At 44.0% G+C, this 18,733-nt stretch overlaps 1 protein-coding gene across 2 annotated transcripts in view; it reads right to left on the bottom strand.

Annotated features, from left to right (window-relative positions):
- Nucleotides 1-18,424, bottom strand: part of TMCC2 (transmembrane and coiled-coil domain family 2) — a 98,967-nt gene extending 80,543 nt beyond the window's left edge. For both annotated transcript variants that reach the window (XM_068269581.1, XM_068269580.1), the window contains exon 1: nt 17,701-18,424. In XM_068269581.1, coding sequence (XP_068125682.1) covers nt 17,701-17,874 — 174 coding nt within the window. In that variant the 5' untranslated portion in view covers nt 17,875-18,424. The remainder of the gene's footprint in view (nt 1-17,700) is intronic.
- Between the last annotated feature and the right edge of the window lie 309 nt (nt 18,425-18,733).

The raw sequence follows: 18,733 nt of genomic DNA on the forward strand, positions 1-18,733 counted from the left end.
CTCATAGGCGCGTGACCCCTACTCTTACCCGTAGCGGCGATTGGGGAAGAAAACCGAGGGTTTGAACTGCCTCTTATTGAGTCCAACCCCCCCCCCCCCCCCAGCTATCACAGCGTGCTATCTTTCCAGACTATGGGGTTGATTTACTATAACAAATAGCATGCCTTATCAGAGTTCACGTGCCTTATCAGAGTTACCATGCCTTATCAGAGTGGAGCTCTCGTCATTGCCAATTAGCAGACATGTTTGTAGCGCTAACTATGCTACTCTGATAAGGCATGCTAAAGCTGATTAAGGCATGTTAATACTGATAAGGCATGTCAACTCTGATAAGGCACGCTATGTTATAGTGAATCAACCCCTATATGTGCTTCTATGCTTCCTGAAATTATGAACTAAGGCCATGCTTTATGCTTCCAGCTATCTGCAGTAAGGAAAACTGCTGCTTATAATTAACATAGTGACTGAATTCACTACCTGCATAGTATAGTGTTCATACGTAGCCATAGATACGGCCGTGTATGGTTGCTGGTGAGGTGAGTGGTATGTTATGCATGCTCTTATAGGAGGTCGACCCCTGCAACGTTACTATGTTGTTTTTAAAGTTTTTATCTATAGAGCAGTTGAGGTTTGATTAATTTAATAAAGGCTATCTCCATTTTTTCTAAACATATATCCTGAGTGGCCAGCCCGTTTTCCGTTTTTCTACTTAGGTCTATAACATTGATTCACTTAGCAAAAAAGAAAAGCTGTTATACATGTTGCCTCTACCACAAGTGTTTCTGTTATTGTAAAATTACTGCTCCTAAATAAAGATTAAGGGTCCTTTTCCACAGTGAAATGTGATCACGGTTTCACTTGTTTCCCACTACCACATTTCTGGAGCGATTTTCGTATGACCTGCGAAATTGCGGAACATTTGTGACTGTGATTTGTGATGGGAGAAAAAAACACCACATTTTTTAATTGCATGGATCGCAAATACTATAACTGTGAGCAGATGTGTATGGATGTAAACCATATTATCACTATGATGGCATTGCCTCTGTACCCCACTGCAGCATAAAGATAAATGAGTTGCCTTCAAGTGCAATGTAAAACACATCATAGTGTGAATATGCCCTAAACCAAAGAAAAAAGAACTGACAACTATTTTGACATTCACTAAGCAACAGTAATAATCCTACAACCCCATAAAAAAAATTCCATGTTGAAATTGAAAGCCTGTACTATTACCAGTACTCGATATACCTATGCACAAATTTAACTAAAGCCTTGTTCACATTATGGGGTTGATTCACTATAACAAATAGCATGCCTTATCAAAGTTAATGTGCCCTATCAGAGCTAACATGCCTTATCAGAGTTACCATGTATTATCAAAGTTAGCGTGCCTCATCAGAGTAGCATAGAGAGCGCTACAAACTTATGCCTGCTAATTGGCAATGACGAGAGCTCCACTCGTCCTGCCCTGAGCCCCTGCGGGGCCAATCACTTTAAAGGACACTATCCCCGCACCTTGATTGGCCCAATAGTCTGCCTGTCAATTGACTACTGAGCGCCAACTCGGTGTGCATTTGATTTGCTGCTGCTAGCAGCCATCGGGTCCACCTGCTGCTGTCACATTGGGTTCCAGTGCCACTTGGATCCACTGCAGGGGAGAACTGCTGGTATACAAATCAGAGCCCTAGCATAAGCATTATGGTGCTCCCCATTGGCTTGCAACAGATCAATGGGAACCCTCCTTCCTTCGGGAAAGGATTCTCATTGGTCTGAGGAAATCCAATAAGGAGCCCCATGCTTCTGAATACCAGTGCTTATCCCCTGCAGTGAACTCGTTCTCATACACTTTCATTGATTCCAAAGGCATCCATTGCGTGCTGTCCATATCCACAAATCATGTTCGCAGAGCCTTCAGTTCCGCTCTGAACGGATAGATATGAACGGATCCTACTGCCTTGAATAGGATCTGTTTGGATGAATGCTGGTCCAGTCCGATATGGGAGTGTGAACCCAGCTAAAGACTTGCTACGTTTCCAAAGCTCCAAAACTTAAACCAGCTGCAATGAAAAACAATACAGGAAAGGGCATCAATAAAAAAAACATAGCCTCACCCCCCAAAAAAAACTTCATTAAGAGCAATAAGAACCAGACCAGCAGGAGAAAACGAGGGTGTAGCGATAAAACAGCAAAATGAATGAGCAGTATGACAGTTTCCATCCTACCCAAAGGCACTGCATTGAGCATGGAGAAAAAAATAAATATGCACAAAAAAATATGCACATTAAAATTAGAGCTGTCTAAAATTGTATTTGCATTGAGGGAGGTAACCGATCCTCAGACTCTGTGTGCTGTGGTTTTCTTAATACCCTCAACTGTACCTCCTTCCTACTTCTGGCATGTGGAAAGTCAGGCAATTTTCAGTGAGCTTGCTGTTAACCATCATCAAACCATCCATGAATGAGACCTAGTAGGCTTATAGGATGGCCTTTAGCAGCCATCATGAATTTAACATATACTACACCTATATGCACCATGAGAGGTTAGCAGCAGGTGAGGTAAGGGGATTCCTCCACCTATGAGAGGTTAGCAGCAAGTGACGTAAGGGGTTCCCCACCTATAAGAGGTTAGCAGCAGGTGAGGGAAGGGGTTCCCCACCTATAAGAGGTTAGCAGCAGGTGAGATAAGGGGTTCCCCACCTATAAGAGGTTAGCAGCAGGTGAGATAAGCAGTTCCCCACCTATAAGAGGTTAGCAGCCAGTGAGGTAAGGGGTTCCCTCACATATGAGAGGTTAGCAGCAGGTGAGATAAGGGGATTCCTCCACCCATGAGAGGTTAGCAGCAGGTGAGGTAAGGGGTTCTCCCATCTATAAGAGGTTAGGAGCAAGTGAGGTAAGGGGTTCCCCACCTATAAGAGGTTAGCAGCAGGTGAGGTAAGGGGTTCCCCACCTATAAGAGGTTAGCAGCAGGTGAGATAAGGGGTTCTCCACCTATAAGAGGTTAGCAGCAGGTGAGGTAAGGGGTTCCCCACCTATAAGAGGTTAGCAGCAGGTGAGATAAGGGGTTCCCCACCTATAAGAGGTTAGCAGCAGGTGAGATAAGGGGTTTCCCACCTATAAGAGGTTAGCAGCAGGTGAGGTAAGGGGTTCCCCACCTATAAGAGGTTAGCAGCAGGTGAGGTAAGGGGTTCTCCCACCTATAAGAGGTTAGCAGCAGGTGAGATAAGGGGTTCCCCACCTATAAGAGGTTAGCAGCAGGTGAGATAAGGGGTTCCCCACCTATAAGAGGTTAGCAGCAGGTGAGATAAGGGGTTCCCCACCTATAAGAGGTTAGCAGCAGGTGAGGTAAGGGGTTCTCCCACCTATAAGAGGTTAGCAGCAGGTGAGGTAAGGGGTTCCCCACCTATAAGAGGTTAGCAGCAGGTGAGGTAAGGGGTTCCCCACCTATAAGAGGTTAGCAGCAGGTGAGATAAGGGGTTCCCCACCTATAAGAGGTTAGCAGCAGATGAGGTAAGGGGTTCCCCACCTATAAGAGGTTAGCAGCAGGTGAGATAAGGGGTTCCCCACCTATAAGAGGTTAGTAGCAGGTGAGGTAAGGGGTTCCCCACCTATAAGAGGTTAGCAGCAGGTGAGATAAGGGGTTCCCCACCTATAAGAGGTTAGCAGCAGGTGAGATAAGGGGTTCCCCACCTATAAGAGGTTAGCAGCAGGTGAGGTAAGGGGTTATCCCACCTATAAGAGGTTAGCAGCAGGTGAGATAAGGGGTTCCCCACCTATAAGAGATTAGCAGCAGGTGAGGTAAGGGGTTCCCCACCTATAAGAGGTTAGCAGCAGGTGAGGTAAGGGGTTCCCCACCTATAAGAGGTTAGTAGCAGGTGAGGTAAGGGGTTCCCCACCTATAAGAGGTTAGCAGCAGGTGAGGTAAGGGGTTGCCCACCTAAAAGAGGTTAGCAGCAGGTGAGGTAAGGGGTTCCCCACCTATAAGAGGTTAGTAGCAGGTGAGGTAAGGGGTTGCCCACCTATAAGAGGTTAGCAGCAGGTGAGGTAAGGGGTTCCCCACCTATAAGAGATTAGCAGCAGGTGAGGTAAGGGGTTCCCCACCTATAAGAGGTTAGCAGCAGGTGAGATAAGGGGTTCCCCACCTATAAGAGGTTAGCAGCAGGTGAGATAAGCAGTTCCCCACCTATAAGAGGTTAGCAGCAGGTGAGGTAAGGGGTTCTCCCCCCTATAAGAGGTTAGCAGCAGGTGAGATAAGGGGTTCCCCACCTATAAGAGGTTAGCAGCAGGTGAGATAAGGGGTTCCCCACCTATAAGAGGTTAGCAGCAGGTGAGGTAAGGGGTTCCCCACCTATAAGAGGTTAGCAGCAGGTGAGGTAAGGGGTTCCCCACCTATAAGAGGTTAGTAGCAGGTGAGGTAAGGGGTTCCCGACCTATAAGAGGTTAGCAGCAGGTGAGGTAAGGGGTTCCCCACCTATAAGAGGTTAGCAGCAGGTGAGATAAGGGGTTCCCCACCTATAAGAGGTTAGCAGCAGGTGAGGTAAGGGGTTCCCCACCTATAAGAGGTTAGCAGCAGGTGAGATAAGGGGTTCCCCACCTATAAGAGGTTAGCAGCAGGTGAGGTAAGGGGTTCCCCACCTATAAGAGGTTAGCAGCAGGTGAGATAAGGGGTTCCCCACCTATAAGAGGTTAGCAGCAGGTGAGATAAGGGGTTCCCCACCTATAAGAGGTTAGCAGCAGGTGAGGTAAGGGGTTCTCCCACCTATAAGAGGTTAGCAGCAGGTGAGATAAGGGGTTCCCCACCTATAAGAGGTTAGCAGCAGGTGAGATAAGGGGTTCCCCACCTATAAGAGGTTAGCAGCAGGTGAGGTAAGGGGTTCCCCACCTATAAGAGGTTAGCAGCAGGTGAGGTAAGGGGTTCCCCACCTATAAGAGGTTAGTAGCAGGTGAGGTAAGGGGTTCCCGACCTATAAGAGGTTAGCAGCAGGTGAGGTAAGGGGTTCCCCACCTATAAGAGGTTAGCAGCAGGTGAGATAAGGGGTTCCCCACCTATAAGAGGTTAGCAGCAGGTGAGGTAAGGGGTTCCCCACCTATAAGAGGTTAGCAGCAGGTGAGATAAGGGGTTCCCCACCTATAAGAGGTTAGCAGCAGGTGAGATAAGGGGTCCCCCACCTATAAGAGGTTAGCAGCAGTACCTTTTAAGAGTGCAGCGCCAGAGATGCTAAATTATACATTCTTTTTCATGTAACGTATACTAGGAAGGTACCGGAACAGCATGTAAACAGGTGCCCTATTCCCTGGTTTCCTTCACCATATGATTCACAGTAATTCATTTTACAAATAATTAGATTTAAAACAAGTGAACTTATAATGTAAAGTACACTTACCCATCATTCCTACCCAGCCCAGTGAAAAATGAAATGACAGTCCCTGCAGTGCTTTAAAGTTTGGCAAAGGATAATCCTGCAGAGAAAGGGATGTGACTGCTGCAAGCTCAGACCTGCTGTGATAGCAATGCTGCCTGGAGTACGGAGAGCGGTTATGAATAAGTGGCAGTATAATCACGTATCATGTTTAATCTCTTTAGGGGATATTGGGGAGACAACATGGAAATGAGAGCAGAAATGAAAGTATAGTATAATGGGCTTGATTCATTAAGCTGCACTGCTAAAGCAGCGCACCTTAATATGAAGGAGTGGCCGCTAATATGCATGCCTTACATAGCAGCTCGCTGTTGTGTAAAGAGCGTGCCTTCCCTAGTTCAGAGCGTGCCTTCCGTAGATAGGAGCGAGCCTTCCTAAACATAGTAACTATAGTAAGGCACGCTCCCATCTAAGGAAGGCACGCTCCTTACATACAGTGAGAGCTGCTATGTAAAGCATGCATAGTGGCCGCTCCTTCACATTAAGGTGCGCTGCTCTAGCAGTGCAGCTTAATGAATCATGCACATAATGCATTAAAGTGTACCCAAGGCGAACCCAAGATAGAAAACAAGAGATACTTACCTAAGAAGAGGAAAGCCTGTGGATCCTGCAGAGGCTTCCTACTTCCTCCCCACCGCTGTCACACATGGACCCTGGAAACTATCCAACAAGAGCTTGTTGGATTTGTTACGTGGTCGCACGCCTCTTCATGTACGACTGCAGCAGTACTGCGCCTTTATGTTCCACAGCAGGGAGTCACAGCAGGGAGCTAGCTGGCAAGAGCAGGATCACTAGTGCACGACCCTTACGCTCCTCTGCCAGCAGCAAAACCTGTTCCACCATCTGTATTGCTCCACTGACTCGCATATAAGCCGAGGGTAACTTTTCAGCACATTTTTGTGCTGAGCAATTAAACTTATACGTGAGTATATAAGGTATCTATTTTTGTTGTATTCTTTTTGCCTTAGCTTTATTTTCACACTTTTCACTCAACAACTTATTGCCCATATACCCTAGTTATCCTACCAGCTTTTGACCCAAAGTAATGTTATTTGTGTAAAACTCATCCCCCCCTTTTCAGAGTACAGTGTATTTAGTACTGAAAATATACATATTCCCTGGTTATATCTCATCAAGTTCAAAGACAACAGTGCAAAAAAACAACAACAAAAAGCAGTTTGCTGTTCATGATAAATGCAGTTATCACCTTGCTTTTAAAGAGACTCTGAAGCGAGAATAAATCTCGCTTCAGAGCTCATAGTTAGCAGGGGCATGTGTGCCCCTGCTAAACCGCCGCTTTCGCGCCGCTAAACGGGGGTCCCTTCACCCCCAAACCCCCCACTGCAACACTTGGTCGCAGACTTGGTCGCTCCTGGAGGCAGGGCTAACGGCTGCAGCCCTGCCTCCAGTCGCGTCTATCAGCGGCGCATCGCCTCCTCTCCCCCGCCCCTCTCAGTGAAGGAAGACTGAGAGGGGCGGGGGAGAGGCGGAGATACGCGCTGACAGACGCGCGTGGGGCAGGGCTGCGGCGGTTAGCCCTGCCCCAACCAGGAAGCACTCCCCCGCTGCACCGAGGGGATTTGGGGGTGAAGGGACCCCCGTTTAGCGGCGCAATAGCGACGATTTAGCAGGGGCACACATGCCCCTGCTATCTATGAGGTCTGAAGCGAGATTTATTCTCGCTTCAGACTCTCTTTAAAACAAACGTATCTCCTGCTCTCTGTACATCAAAGCAATATCTCCTGGCAGAGGGGAGAGCTGAGTCATGTGCACCTATAGGTGCAATCACATGAAGGCTCCCAGGGAGAGTGAAAGTACATGTTATTAATTGTTTCATACACTTTAAAAAATATATGTTTTTCCTTGTAGTTATACATAGTCTGGCAAATCAAATGATGCAAGGGGAAATGCTAACTGTAATTCAACTGTAGTTAAAGTGTAATTGGGCAATAAATCATATAATTCAGTATTCTAAAATCCTGAGAACACTGTATTTATTGATTCTAGAACAGTACTCCTGTAGTGATTGGTACCTGTGTAACCGCACTGCTACCTCACATCACTGGTCAGGCCCAAATATACAATAGAACAGGCTTTCTCAACCAGGGTTCCTTAAGTACTCTGCAGGGGTTCCTTGGCATTTTTCCGCATCATGGGAGTTGCGGGGGGGGGGGGGGGGGGAGTATGATAGAGAACACTATAATAGGGGATACTGTTAAAAGAAGCACTAAATTGGGGGTCAGGATAACAATGAGCACATGAATAAAGAGCACTAGAATAAGGAGATATTATAATGAAGGGCACTGCAATAGGAGGTAGTGATGTAGCCACACTAGCTTTTAAAGAACATGCCACCTGCAAAATAAATTCAGGGGTTCCTTGAGATCCGAAAATTACTTGCAGGGTTCCTCCAGGGCAAAAAGGTTGAGAAAGACTGCAATAGCGTCTCGGTTATCCAGCACCGACAGATATTGGCTGATGAAAGATAAGTGGGCTTTCTGGTTGCTTGAGACTCAATGTTAAAAATAGACCTAGCTAATACAGTACCATACCCCACTCTATATACATACCATGAATTTTGTATTAAATGTTAAAATACAGTAATTGAAAGTATATTAACCTTGGGGAAAGCCATAGAACCCAGTTTTTAAGCATAAAAATACCCACAAACAGCCTAAGAAGTTTTCCTCCACTACTGTTAGAACTGCCAGCGATTTGTGCTGGTTGGTTGAGACTGCTAGTTACTTGAGTTCTGGATAACCAGGGCTCTACTGTAAACAACATATTTTTAACCCACCTCAAGTGAGAGGGATATGGAGGCTGCCATATTTATTTCCTTTCAAACAATGCACATTGCCTGGCTGTCCTGCTGATCCTCTGCCTCTAATACTTTTAGCCATAGACCGTGAACAAGCATGCAGATCAGATGTTTCTGACTGAAGTCTGGCTGGATTAGTTGCATGCTTGTTTCAGGCGTGTGGTTCAGACACTACTGCAGCCAAAGAGATCAGCAGGATAGCCAGGAAACTGGTATTGTTTAAAAATAAATAAATATGGCAGCCTCCATATGCCTCTCACTTCAGGTTCCAGTACAAGGACCACCCAGATTCTGCAAAATCTTTTTTTTTTCTATGCAAAAGCTGATTTATGTAGCATGCACTACTCTACCTGAGATCTGTACATTTGCCGAGTTGCTGTATGTTGTGCATGTCTTCCACACACTAAACTAAAAATATATATATATATAAAAAGAAAACTCATCACATTTATCTGCCTGATTTCCATAACCTGCTTCTCACTAACAGCCCACTCCACAGCTCTCACACCAAACAGAGCCAGCTAAACTTTCTTCTCTTTCCAGCATCTCTATGGAAACAGTCTTAGATGCAGATAAGTTCAGCACACTCCACCTTGTGGTGTTCTGCAGAGGAAAGCAAGCTGCTGGCTGTATGAATATTTCAGTGAAGAGCTGGTACTGTACCAATGTTTATTCAGTACGTTTTTCCAATACCAGAGCTGAATAGTAAAGAAACTGACTTATAAAAAGACAGGTGCAAAGAAAACTGGAGCAAAAACAAAGCAGATCTCCAGAACAGCCAACAAATTCTGGCTTCAATTATGGTGGCCATACATGGTACCATTTTTTCATACAATCTTACCATTTCTATGTAGTATAAGGGTAAATTAAGTGAATATACTGAAAGGATAATTTATACAGTTCCCTTATATTACATAGAAATGGTAAGATTGTATTAAAAAATTGTACCATGTATGGCCACCATTAGAAAGATTATGCAGGAGAACAGAGGCGCCAAAAGGATAAAAGGAAGCTAAATGAGCTTAAAAACCAAATTCTTGGTAAATAGAGGAGGTAGTGGTGGACTTACCTCCTCCAAGTAGACACACAACGACTGTAGTAAACACAGTCAATATATTTTATTTATGAACTCCAAACTACAGTCGTTGTGTGTCTACTTGGAGGAGGTAAGTCCACCACTACCTCCTCTATTTACCAAGAATTTGGTTTTTAAGCTCATTTAGCTTCCTTTTATCCTTTTGGCACCTCTGTTCTCCTGCATAATATTGAGTCCACCCTGGGTGGAGGGTTGAACCCCCTTTTTCTCATCTACAGAGAGCGACTTCTTATTCCTGAGTGGGGTCAGGAAAATCTCCCCACCTGCCTTTACAGTGGTTGCCTAATGGTAACCCTGGTTTGTGAGTATTAATATTTACTCTATCTAGTAACCATTTACCAGTACATATTACACTATTGGGGCTCTTGGTGTTTCTTGTTTTTATCTTGTTTTTACCATTAGAAAGATAAACATGATTGGCTGTTCCTTTTTTGGCATACCTTTGTAAATCACTTCACCTGAAATATTAATTATTGAACTAGTTTTTTTTTTCCTTTATTCAGATGTATTTATGTTCATAAAAACATAGAAAAGATCAATAGGGTTTAGGTCATTTGTGTACGTATTTGTTAACAATAAATGTCTAAGGGCTGATTCACATGGGCGTCCCGCGACGTCTCGGTCAAACGCTTTTCTGCGAGCAAGCATTTTACAGTCTGCGATTTTAAGGGACACTTGAACGGGCAACGCTTAAACGCAGCTGGCAGTAAATAACGTGCAAGTTTCCGTGTAGACCGTCCCTAAGGCACAGTTCACACTGGGGCTGGATTACAAATGACCAGTTCTGCTCCAGTGGTTTGTTGAGGTCCTTGTAGAGTCTGGAATAGATGTGCTTCCACTATAGGCTTCTATGTAAAGCATCCACTTATCTTGAAAATAGTGCAAGTTGGGATTTAACGGATCCATTGCAAACGCACACGTGTAAATGAATCCTATTGATGTCAGTTTTTGCGGTCCAGAAAAACAAACAAAAAAATGTTTTTTTGGGCTCTAGTGTTAACTGAGCCTAAAAGCAGGTTTCCACTAGCACCGGCCATCCATCTCCGAGGTACTTGTACACGCCAATTATGTATCTAAATCCCTGTTTCATTTGATTTGGACGCGTTGTCCATAATTCGCTTCAGATTTTTTTTTAACGCACACAAACTCAGAACCAGTCTATTGATCAATAGGCTGAGATTCCAGATCAATATTCGTGTGTGTGTGAAATCGGGCACATTCAGTGCTAGTGGAAATGGGCCCTTAGTCAACATGTACCAAGAAGTGATAATCCTAAAACCGGTCACAGGTGAAATGAATAACAGAGATTATCCTGTAACAAACGCATCTGTCAAGGGGTGGGATAGATCAGGCAGCAAGTAAACAGAGCGTTTCTGAAGAGTATGTGCTAGAAGGGAGAAACAAATTATCTGTGTGCAGTAAGGGCTAGACAACTGGGTAACAGCATCCTGAAAATTGGAGATTTACCAGGGTGCGCTTGATATGTAATGGTTAGTATCTAACAAAATTGGTCCAAGGAAAGATAACCAGTGAATTCACAACAGGAATGTAAAATGTCATAGAATCATTGATGATCATGGAAAGCAAAGGCTATCTCTTTCTAATCTGAGCCTACAGAAGTGCTACAGTTGCCTAAAGGTAAGTACCCATGGAGGGTACTTACTTTGAGAGAGGGAAGCCTCTGGATCCTAAAGAGGCTTCCTCCATCCTCCTCGGCAGAGGTAATCCAGCACTGGCACCACGAAAGACATCTTGTTGGAGCTTGTTGCCGCTGTGCGCAGGTGCACTAGTGGGTTTCCACTTGGGCTCCAGCGGAAAAAGCCGAGTGCGACTGGGTCTGCTTCAGCACAGGTGCAAGTCGTCTGCACCTGCGCAGTAGAGTGGACCCAATTGGGCTCGGTTATTTCCACCAGGGCCTGAGTGGAAAGCAGCTAGTGTGCCTGAGTAGGAAGGCCAGTGTAAATATTATTGTGGATGCTTGTTCGGGAGTGCCAGTGCTGGATCAAGCAGCTGGAGGAGAACGGGGGAAGCCTTATTAGGATCCAGATGCTTCCCCCTACCAAGGTAAGTATCTGACTGTTTGTATTTTTATTCAAGTCTCGGGTGTACTTTTATGCAGACCTTGAGAGAAGGGTGTCAAAACTGACAGCTTGAGGCATACAGGGCTGTGTAGTCACAGACTAGTTAGAGTGCTCTTGTTGACTCTTGACCACAGCCAGAAATGCCTACAATAGGCACATGAGCATCAGAACTGGATCATGGAGAGAAGGTAGCCTGGTCTGAAGAATGATATCTTCTATGGTTTCTAAATTCTCCAAATTTCAATCCTCTCAAGCATCCATGGGGTGTGCCCCAAAGTTCGATTCATGGAGTCTCCAGGTAACAATTTACAGGACATAAGGATCTGTTGCTAATGGCTTGCTATAACATACCACAGAACAGAGTTCTTGACAAAGCCATGCCTTCATAGCTCAGAGCAGTTTTGTCATTACAAGTGAGAACTACACAATATTAGGCAGGTTGTCCTCAACATATTACAAACACAATTATAATTATGCATTATCTAGGCAATCAGAGAACATGTAGAGAGAGGAAACAAAATATTCAGCACTGAATGCATAATTAAAAACTAAAATCACAACATAAAGCATACATTTCAATGATAAAAAGTCCATACTCACCTCCTTTGTGATAAAGGTTATGCAGGCCAGTACTCCACTGGTGTAGATCTAATGACACCCGGTAAAATGGATAAATGGAATATCGACAGTAGAATATACCCGATAGTAGAATAGCAGCAATTACACCAATATTCTACTATTCCCCATCTGTAACCCTATTCTCACACTGCAGTTTCCTTATCTCCATACATATATGCAGTGTTTACATCACAATACTGACATGATTATGTGATTGGTCCCTTCACACCTACAAGTCCCTCAGAATCTAATTACGTCACCGCAGTCTAGGGCTAGTTTCACGCTGCAAAGCGTTTTGAGTGCCATAGACGGCAGCGGATTACCCCCCTGGTCCTTCCCCTTGGTTCATCTTTCACACATCATTCTATCAATGCTATATTTCTATGCCTTCTATTGCACTGTACCTACTGCATCTGCTGTATATACCTGTATGTATGTACTGTATGTATATATTGTATGCTAAAACAAGCTGCTATTGTACCACCACCGACCCTGTTGTGCCAAAACCAATTCCGAGTACAACTCATGTTGTACTTGGCGAAATAAACTTGATTCTGATTTCAGGCTCAGTTTACATTAAGCCGGATCACCAATGGCTAACCAGAGCAAACAGAGCAATGTAAATGCATTCCCAACATCATCTTCTGTGGGTAATGCATTTCGCTGTCCATAACAATCGTGCAGGTCAGATTTTTGCTTAGTGTAGTCAAGAACTTGAAAAATGATATGGGTTGTACATAAAGCTTAGTTTATACTGCATGTTTTGCAATATTTTTTTGTGTTTGTTCCAATTCACATGTTTTGAAAGTTGTAATGACATCCACATTATAATGGAATCCATGTACACTGTTTCGCACTAGTAGAATGCAAATTTAAGTGATTTACACATGAATATACTACTCTTTTTATGAGATTGCATATTGCTTTGCTTTCAATATACCTGTAAATGAATAGGGTTTTTGCAAGAGTACTGAAAAAACTCATAGTGAGCACATGGGCAAAGCGGTTGCATTTTTCCCGTATGCTCTGTTTGTACGGACCACATGCAGTGTGTACCAGCCCTTAGGGTTCGTTTGTACAGACATTAGCATTTTACATATAAAATGTGTTTCTGAAGCAAGAGGAACTCCGGTGAAAATAATGTAATAAAAAAAGTGCTTCATTTTTACAATAATTGCGTATAAATGATTTAGTCAGTGTTTGCCCATTGTAAAATCTTTCCTCTCCCTGATTTACATTCTGACATTTATCACATGGTGACTTTTTTACTGCTGGCAGGTGATGTCAGTGGAAGGAGATGCTGCTTGCTTTTTTGTCAGTTGGAAACAGCTGTAAACAGCTGTTATTTCCCACAATGCAATGAGGTTCACACACAGGAAAATGTCAGGACCATGGTACTGACATCACACTGTGGGAGGGGTTTCACAATATTAGCCATACAGACCCCCCTGATGATCCGTTTGAGAAAAGGAATAGATTTCTCGTGGGAAAGCGGGTATCAGCTACTGATTGGAATAAAGTTCAATTCTTAATTACGGTTTCTCTTCAATGCAATGTTTTAATTGGTTGTCTTGGAGCAGTGTAAATGTGTCCTTGTAGAAGCTTTTGACAAGCTTTTACTTTGCTTAGCATTGCATTTTTATAATGTATCATGTCCTGATAAGCAGCATCTTCCATGGCTTTGTGACTACACGGAAATCAATGGGAACAAATGCAAATGCTTGGAGAAGGCACATTTTAAAAACATAATGCAAATTAATCAGGAATGTATCATCTGTACATCTGTCCTTCATTACTGTGCCAGCATACAAACATGACTGCGCCCAAAAATGTTACACACTTATGTGCAGTGCAAATGAACCAGCCACACAGAAGAAATAATTGGGATTTATGCCACTTGTGCAGTAAAGTGAATACACTGGACAGCACAAGTATAGAAATATGTGAACAGGTCCTCTAAGAACTGTCACTGGACACTGGAGATAGCTGGTAGCCCATGCAGAAAGCGGGGTCCACACTCTCTGCATGCGTTCAATCAGAGATTGGACGCACCTTAGCTGTTCGTCATCTGAAATGATAATTTCTGATCCTTAGTACAAATGTCCCTCCATGTCTTCATATGAGTTGTTGCTAATCATATATGCTGAAAACGTTCCCAACCTCTACTATTTCCTGCTGTAGCTAAAGTCCTGCTTGTCCCCTCGGGGCTGTGGAGTCCATAAAAGAATCACCCAAATCCTCAGTTTATTAAACCACCGACTCAAGGTACCCAAAATTGCTCTGACTACTCATCTTCGACTCCTTAGTCTAATACTTACCAGGGCTGTGGAGTTAGTACAATTCATCGGACTCAGTTTATGAAACCAACAACTCTGACTCTAGGTACCCAAAAGTGCTCCGACTCCAAGGCTCTTACTCCAGAGCCCTGCCTCATACAGCAAAACAGGCAACTCAGCAGAAAGCCGAGCAGCAAGTTTTGTATGGTGAGATAACAAGTGATTGCACCAGGCAACCAAATGTTATGGTTTGCACAAGGCTTTAGCCATTATAAAGCTATGTACAGATGCAACATTTTCGTTGTCTGAGACAATTTGTGGTAATCAAAAATTTAACATCAGTACAGGTTTCCCCTAAATGTTGTTAGGCTATTTGTGTCCCTGTTGTGGAGCACCTATTTGTCCCCCCCCCCCCCCCCTCCTCATGCCATAGAATGGAATGAGCTGATTGGCATACAATAATCCTTCATGACGGTTTCAAGGAAAAGGTATTCAGCATCTGTACAGGCTTTAACGTCCATGACATTTTTTTCTTACATCCCATTAACACCTTATCCATTGATCATCTAATATTAACTAAAATAGAATATTTCCAGATGTACATCTATTTAGCAGAAGGCTTGAAGAGCCTTGAGCTCTACCTCTCCTGGAACAGTTTCATCAGTATCTGGTATGCTTTTTAAACTTCTGTGGTTACCAGACATCACTAGTCTGCAATCCTCCTCTTCTCCTTTTGAACTGGAGGAAGGGGCATACCAAGAATGGTTACACAACTACAGCAATGTACATGTGCTCTGAAGAAGTTGAGGTTCAAGCAAGCAAAACAAAATTATACCACACTGAAATGAGTTTTTATAAACAGTTGATAAATACATTTAGTCAAAGCATCCAAGAAACAGAGTCGTTTTACAACACTCTGGCAACTAGTTGCAAATTCCTGGAGCTCAATTTCTTGTTGGTTCACCAAACCTGATCCCAGAACCAGGGCTGTGGAGTCCAAAAACCATTCGACTCTCCAATTTATGAAACCACCAACTCACATTCTGACTTCAGGTACAAACAAATTGCTCAGACCCCGACTCCTCAACTCCAACTCCACAGTCTTATCAGAGCTATATAATCGGTACAAAATTCATCTGACTCCGACTCCTCAATTTATGAAACCTCCGAATCCAGGTACCCAAAAATTGCTCCGACTCCTTGACTCCAACTCCACAGCCCTGTCCAGAACAGTATGCAGCAGAGACTATATATATATATATTAGTTATAGACAATTTTGGAGAAAAGCTGGCTAAACGACCAATATATTTTAGGATATGGAAACAATGCTATGCAAACACTATCCAGAATTTGAAAGTAGGACACAGTCATTGCAAAAATATAACATTTGCCATTTAGCCACCGTGCTGTCTAACTGGGTCACCTAAGGGTGGTACTGACACTAGACTGCAAGTTTCTAAAAGGCAGGGAAGCTGACAAGAAATATCACTGTAATAGTTCCTGTCAGCCCACTCTTATCATAAACATGAAAAGCTTGGCTTTCTCTCTGCTCTGATCTATATAATCCTCATGTCCCTGGATTTTAATCAGTGCAGGAAGAGGTTGCTATGGAGAGATGTTCTTCAAAGAGGACAAAAAAGTTACAGACCAAAATGAAAGTGGCTGCGTCTGTGGGCTTTGTCCACCATTTTGCGCAGTCACAATGCATAAAAGCTTCTCTAGTTAAAAAGGGTCCCTGCCTGTGGGCTTTGACAGACTTTCTGTGTAGGCACAATGTACAACAGCTGCAATTTCATAAGAAATGTCCATACCTGAGAGCTCTGCTATCCAGTTAAAGTACGTGCAGAAGCACTGCCTGGTGAGCTGGGTGCCAGATGATGCGGATAGTGAAAATAATGGTAATGTGTTCTTACCGATATTTTACTATTACCCGGTACCCGCTCACTCTAACCCTCTCTCCTAATGCCTTACACTAACTTTCCCTCCTAAAGCCTAACACTAACCCCCTCCTGAAATATATCACTAATCCACACCTCCACTGGCGCGCAACTACCTGCCATTCGGCTATTATCAGGAACCTAAATCACCACCTTGGTGCCATATAGCCATAATTTACATTGTGGTCTATTACACAGCTACTGAGGCAGGAGCCCCAATTAACTGCTTTGCTTCTGTGTAGATACTAATGTCCAACAGCTACCATTATTATGTTATGATATTATTTTGTGACAATGACAATTACAAATGGATCACATTTCTCTATCCCACTCAAAGAATGGCCATATGCCTGAATGGAGCTATACAGTATACCTGATCTTACACTAAACTGTAAACCTGATATTACACTTTAGCCTCCTGTAACATGTTACACCAGCATGACTATCCGCTCTAGTATAATACACATATTTAGGCCTGGTAAGCTTTCACTGAGTTTTTAAAACAACATTTAACAAATCACACCACATACTGTTCAAGAAACAGACTCATAATGTGAGGTCCCTACCACACTTTAAGAGCAATTTTGGACGGAAGCTAATTAAATTAATTATATGTTCTTAGGTTGTGGGAGGCAACCAGAAGGAAACCCACGGATAAACAGGGACATCATGCACTCTCCAAGAAGATAGTGTTCTGAGTGGGATTAAACCTGGGATCCTAGTTCTGTGAAGTAAGACTGCTAATAACCTCCTCATATAAGACTATATCTCTTTTATCACACTATATTCTCCCCATACTATGCTATACATCCATGTCCCAAGCCATTCTATAAACCTTCCACCTCATATTAAATTCAACTTCCTGAAACCCCATACATACCCTGTTTACTTCTCCCTCATATTATATTAGGAAAACTGCTGGAAAACCCTTATTAAAGAAGTACTTAAAGAGGTATACCCTATATTGCAAAGAAAACTCCCTTGATTCATAGTTCAATAATAAACCTGCTGTGAGAGGAAGGAAGTATCAGTATTACCATGTGTACCTTATTTCCTGATTGTAACAGGGTGGTGCTTCCATGGGGTCAAACCAGGCAGTTGTCCAGGGCCCCAAGCACTTTAGGGCCCCACGAGTCAGGGACTGTAGGGGTCACAAGTTTCCTGTTAGTACAGTATAAAAATATAAAAGAGGCCCCACATTCCTTTTCTTGCCCAGGGACCCGTCCTACCTAACATGATGTTCAGATTTTAAAATAATTCAGCTGTAAGAGTAGTTCCAGCCAGCCCTTGGGGAATAGAAAGGGTAACCCCCATAATACACAGTGAGTAAACCCTCATCCCATTTTTAGGCAAACAGATTCCAGGTAAATATATTTCAAATTACTTCAACAAAGACATACAGTCAGCACTGGGTTACACAAAGAAAAATTAGCATCTAATAAAGGTATTGTTACCTTGAGGTCTGGAGGTTTGTTTCTAATGACAGGGGGTGCTGATGGTCCTGCACTCCCCAATTCCCCAGGCAATGGGCTCTCTGCTCCTCCCACATCCATGCCAGTAGATGGTGAAGAAGCATCTTGTGCAGCCACCTCTTCGGGGTGAAATTCGTCTGACTTACAACGCTTCATATATCCAGAAACAAGGGAGGGTAAAGGGGCAGGGAGGGGAAGCAAGTGACCAACACAACATCAAAAAAAGGTGCAGCCACAGCTGAGACAAGGAGAGTGGTGGGGATGGTAGAGGAGGGATAAGGTCACATTACATGAGGGATTATAATGTCTCCCTGGAAAATACGTCAACTTTACACCATTCAGATCCTCACCCTGTGACAATAATCCCCATAACACACAGAGGCGCGTCCACCTCGCACAGACAATCCATACACAGGCTCTGCAATGTGACAGCAGCACCTGCCCAACTTCTGCCTGTTCAGCTCAATAGAACCGCACCAGCTCCATCCACGGGGGGGTTGGCGGCAGCTGGCACCATGCATGGCACATAAGCATACACACACCCTCACACATCATTCAGGGCTGAGGAAGGGAGGGGTGAGCTGCTGCTGCTGCTGCCACGGGCCCGCTTGGCTGCTTCATCTTCTCCGAGGCCCCCGAAGCCTGCTGCTCCCCAGTCCCGCCGTCCGCACATCACCCTTAAGAGCCTGGGGTGACGAGGGCTCAACTTAACTTTCTGCTGACAGACGCGGCTTCGAGCCAGTCAAAATACAGCACTTAGTAGCTGCTACCCAACCAGGAACGGGGGAGAGTCCAAATGACGTTTTCAAGATGGGTTGCGCTGCAGGAGCTGTCACAGAAGGTGGTGCTGTAGAGATGTACACTACAGTAGGAAAGGTACTCTGCATGGACTGGGGTCAAAGCTGGGGTCACTCCCAAACTATGTATGCCAACGGCAGCAAAGGCAAATGCTGCAAACGCACTGCAGTACCTCTATCCAGGGGCAAATCCAGGATTTTCAAGGGGGGGGTTCCTG

This window comes from Hyperolius riggenbachi, chromosome 2 (genome assembly GCF_040937935.1).
Source record: "Hyperolius riggenbachi isolate aHypRig1 chromosome 2, aHypRig1.pri, whole genome shotgun sequence".
In the NCBI taxonomy this organism is placed as follows: domain Eukaryota; kingdom Metazoa; phylum Chordata; class Amphibia; order Anura; family Hyperoliidae; genus Hyperolius; species Hyperolius riggenbachi.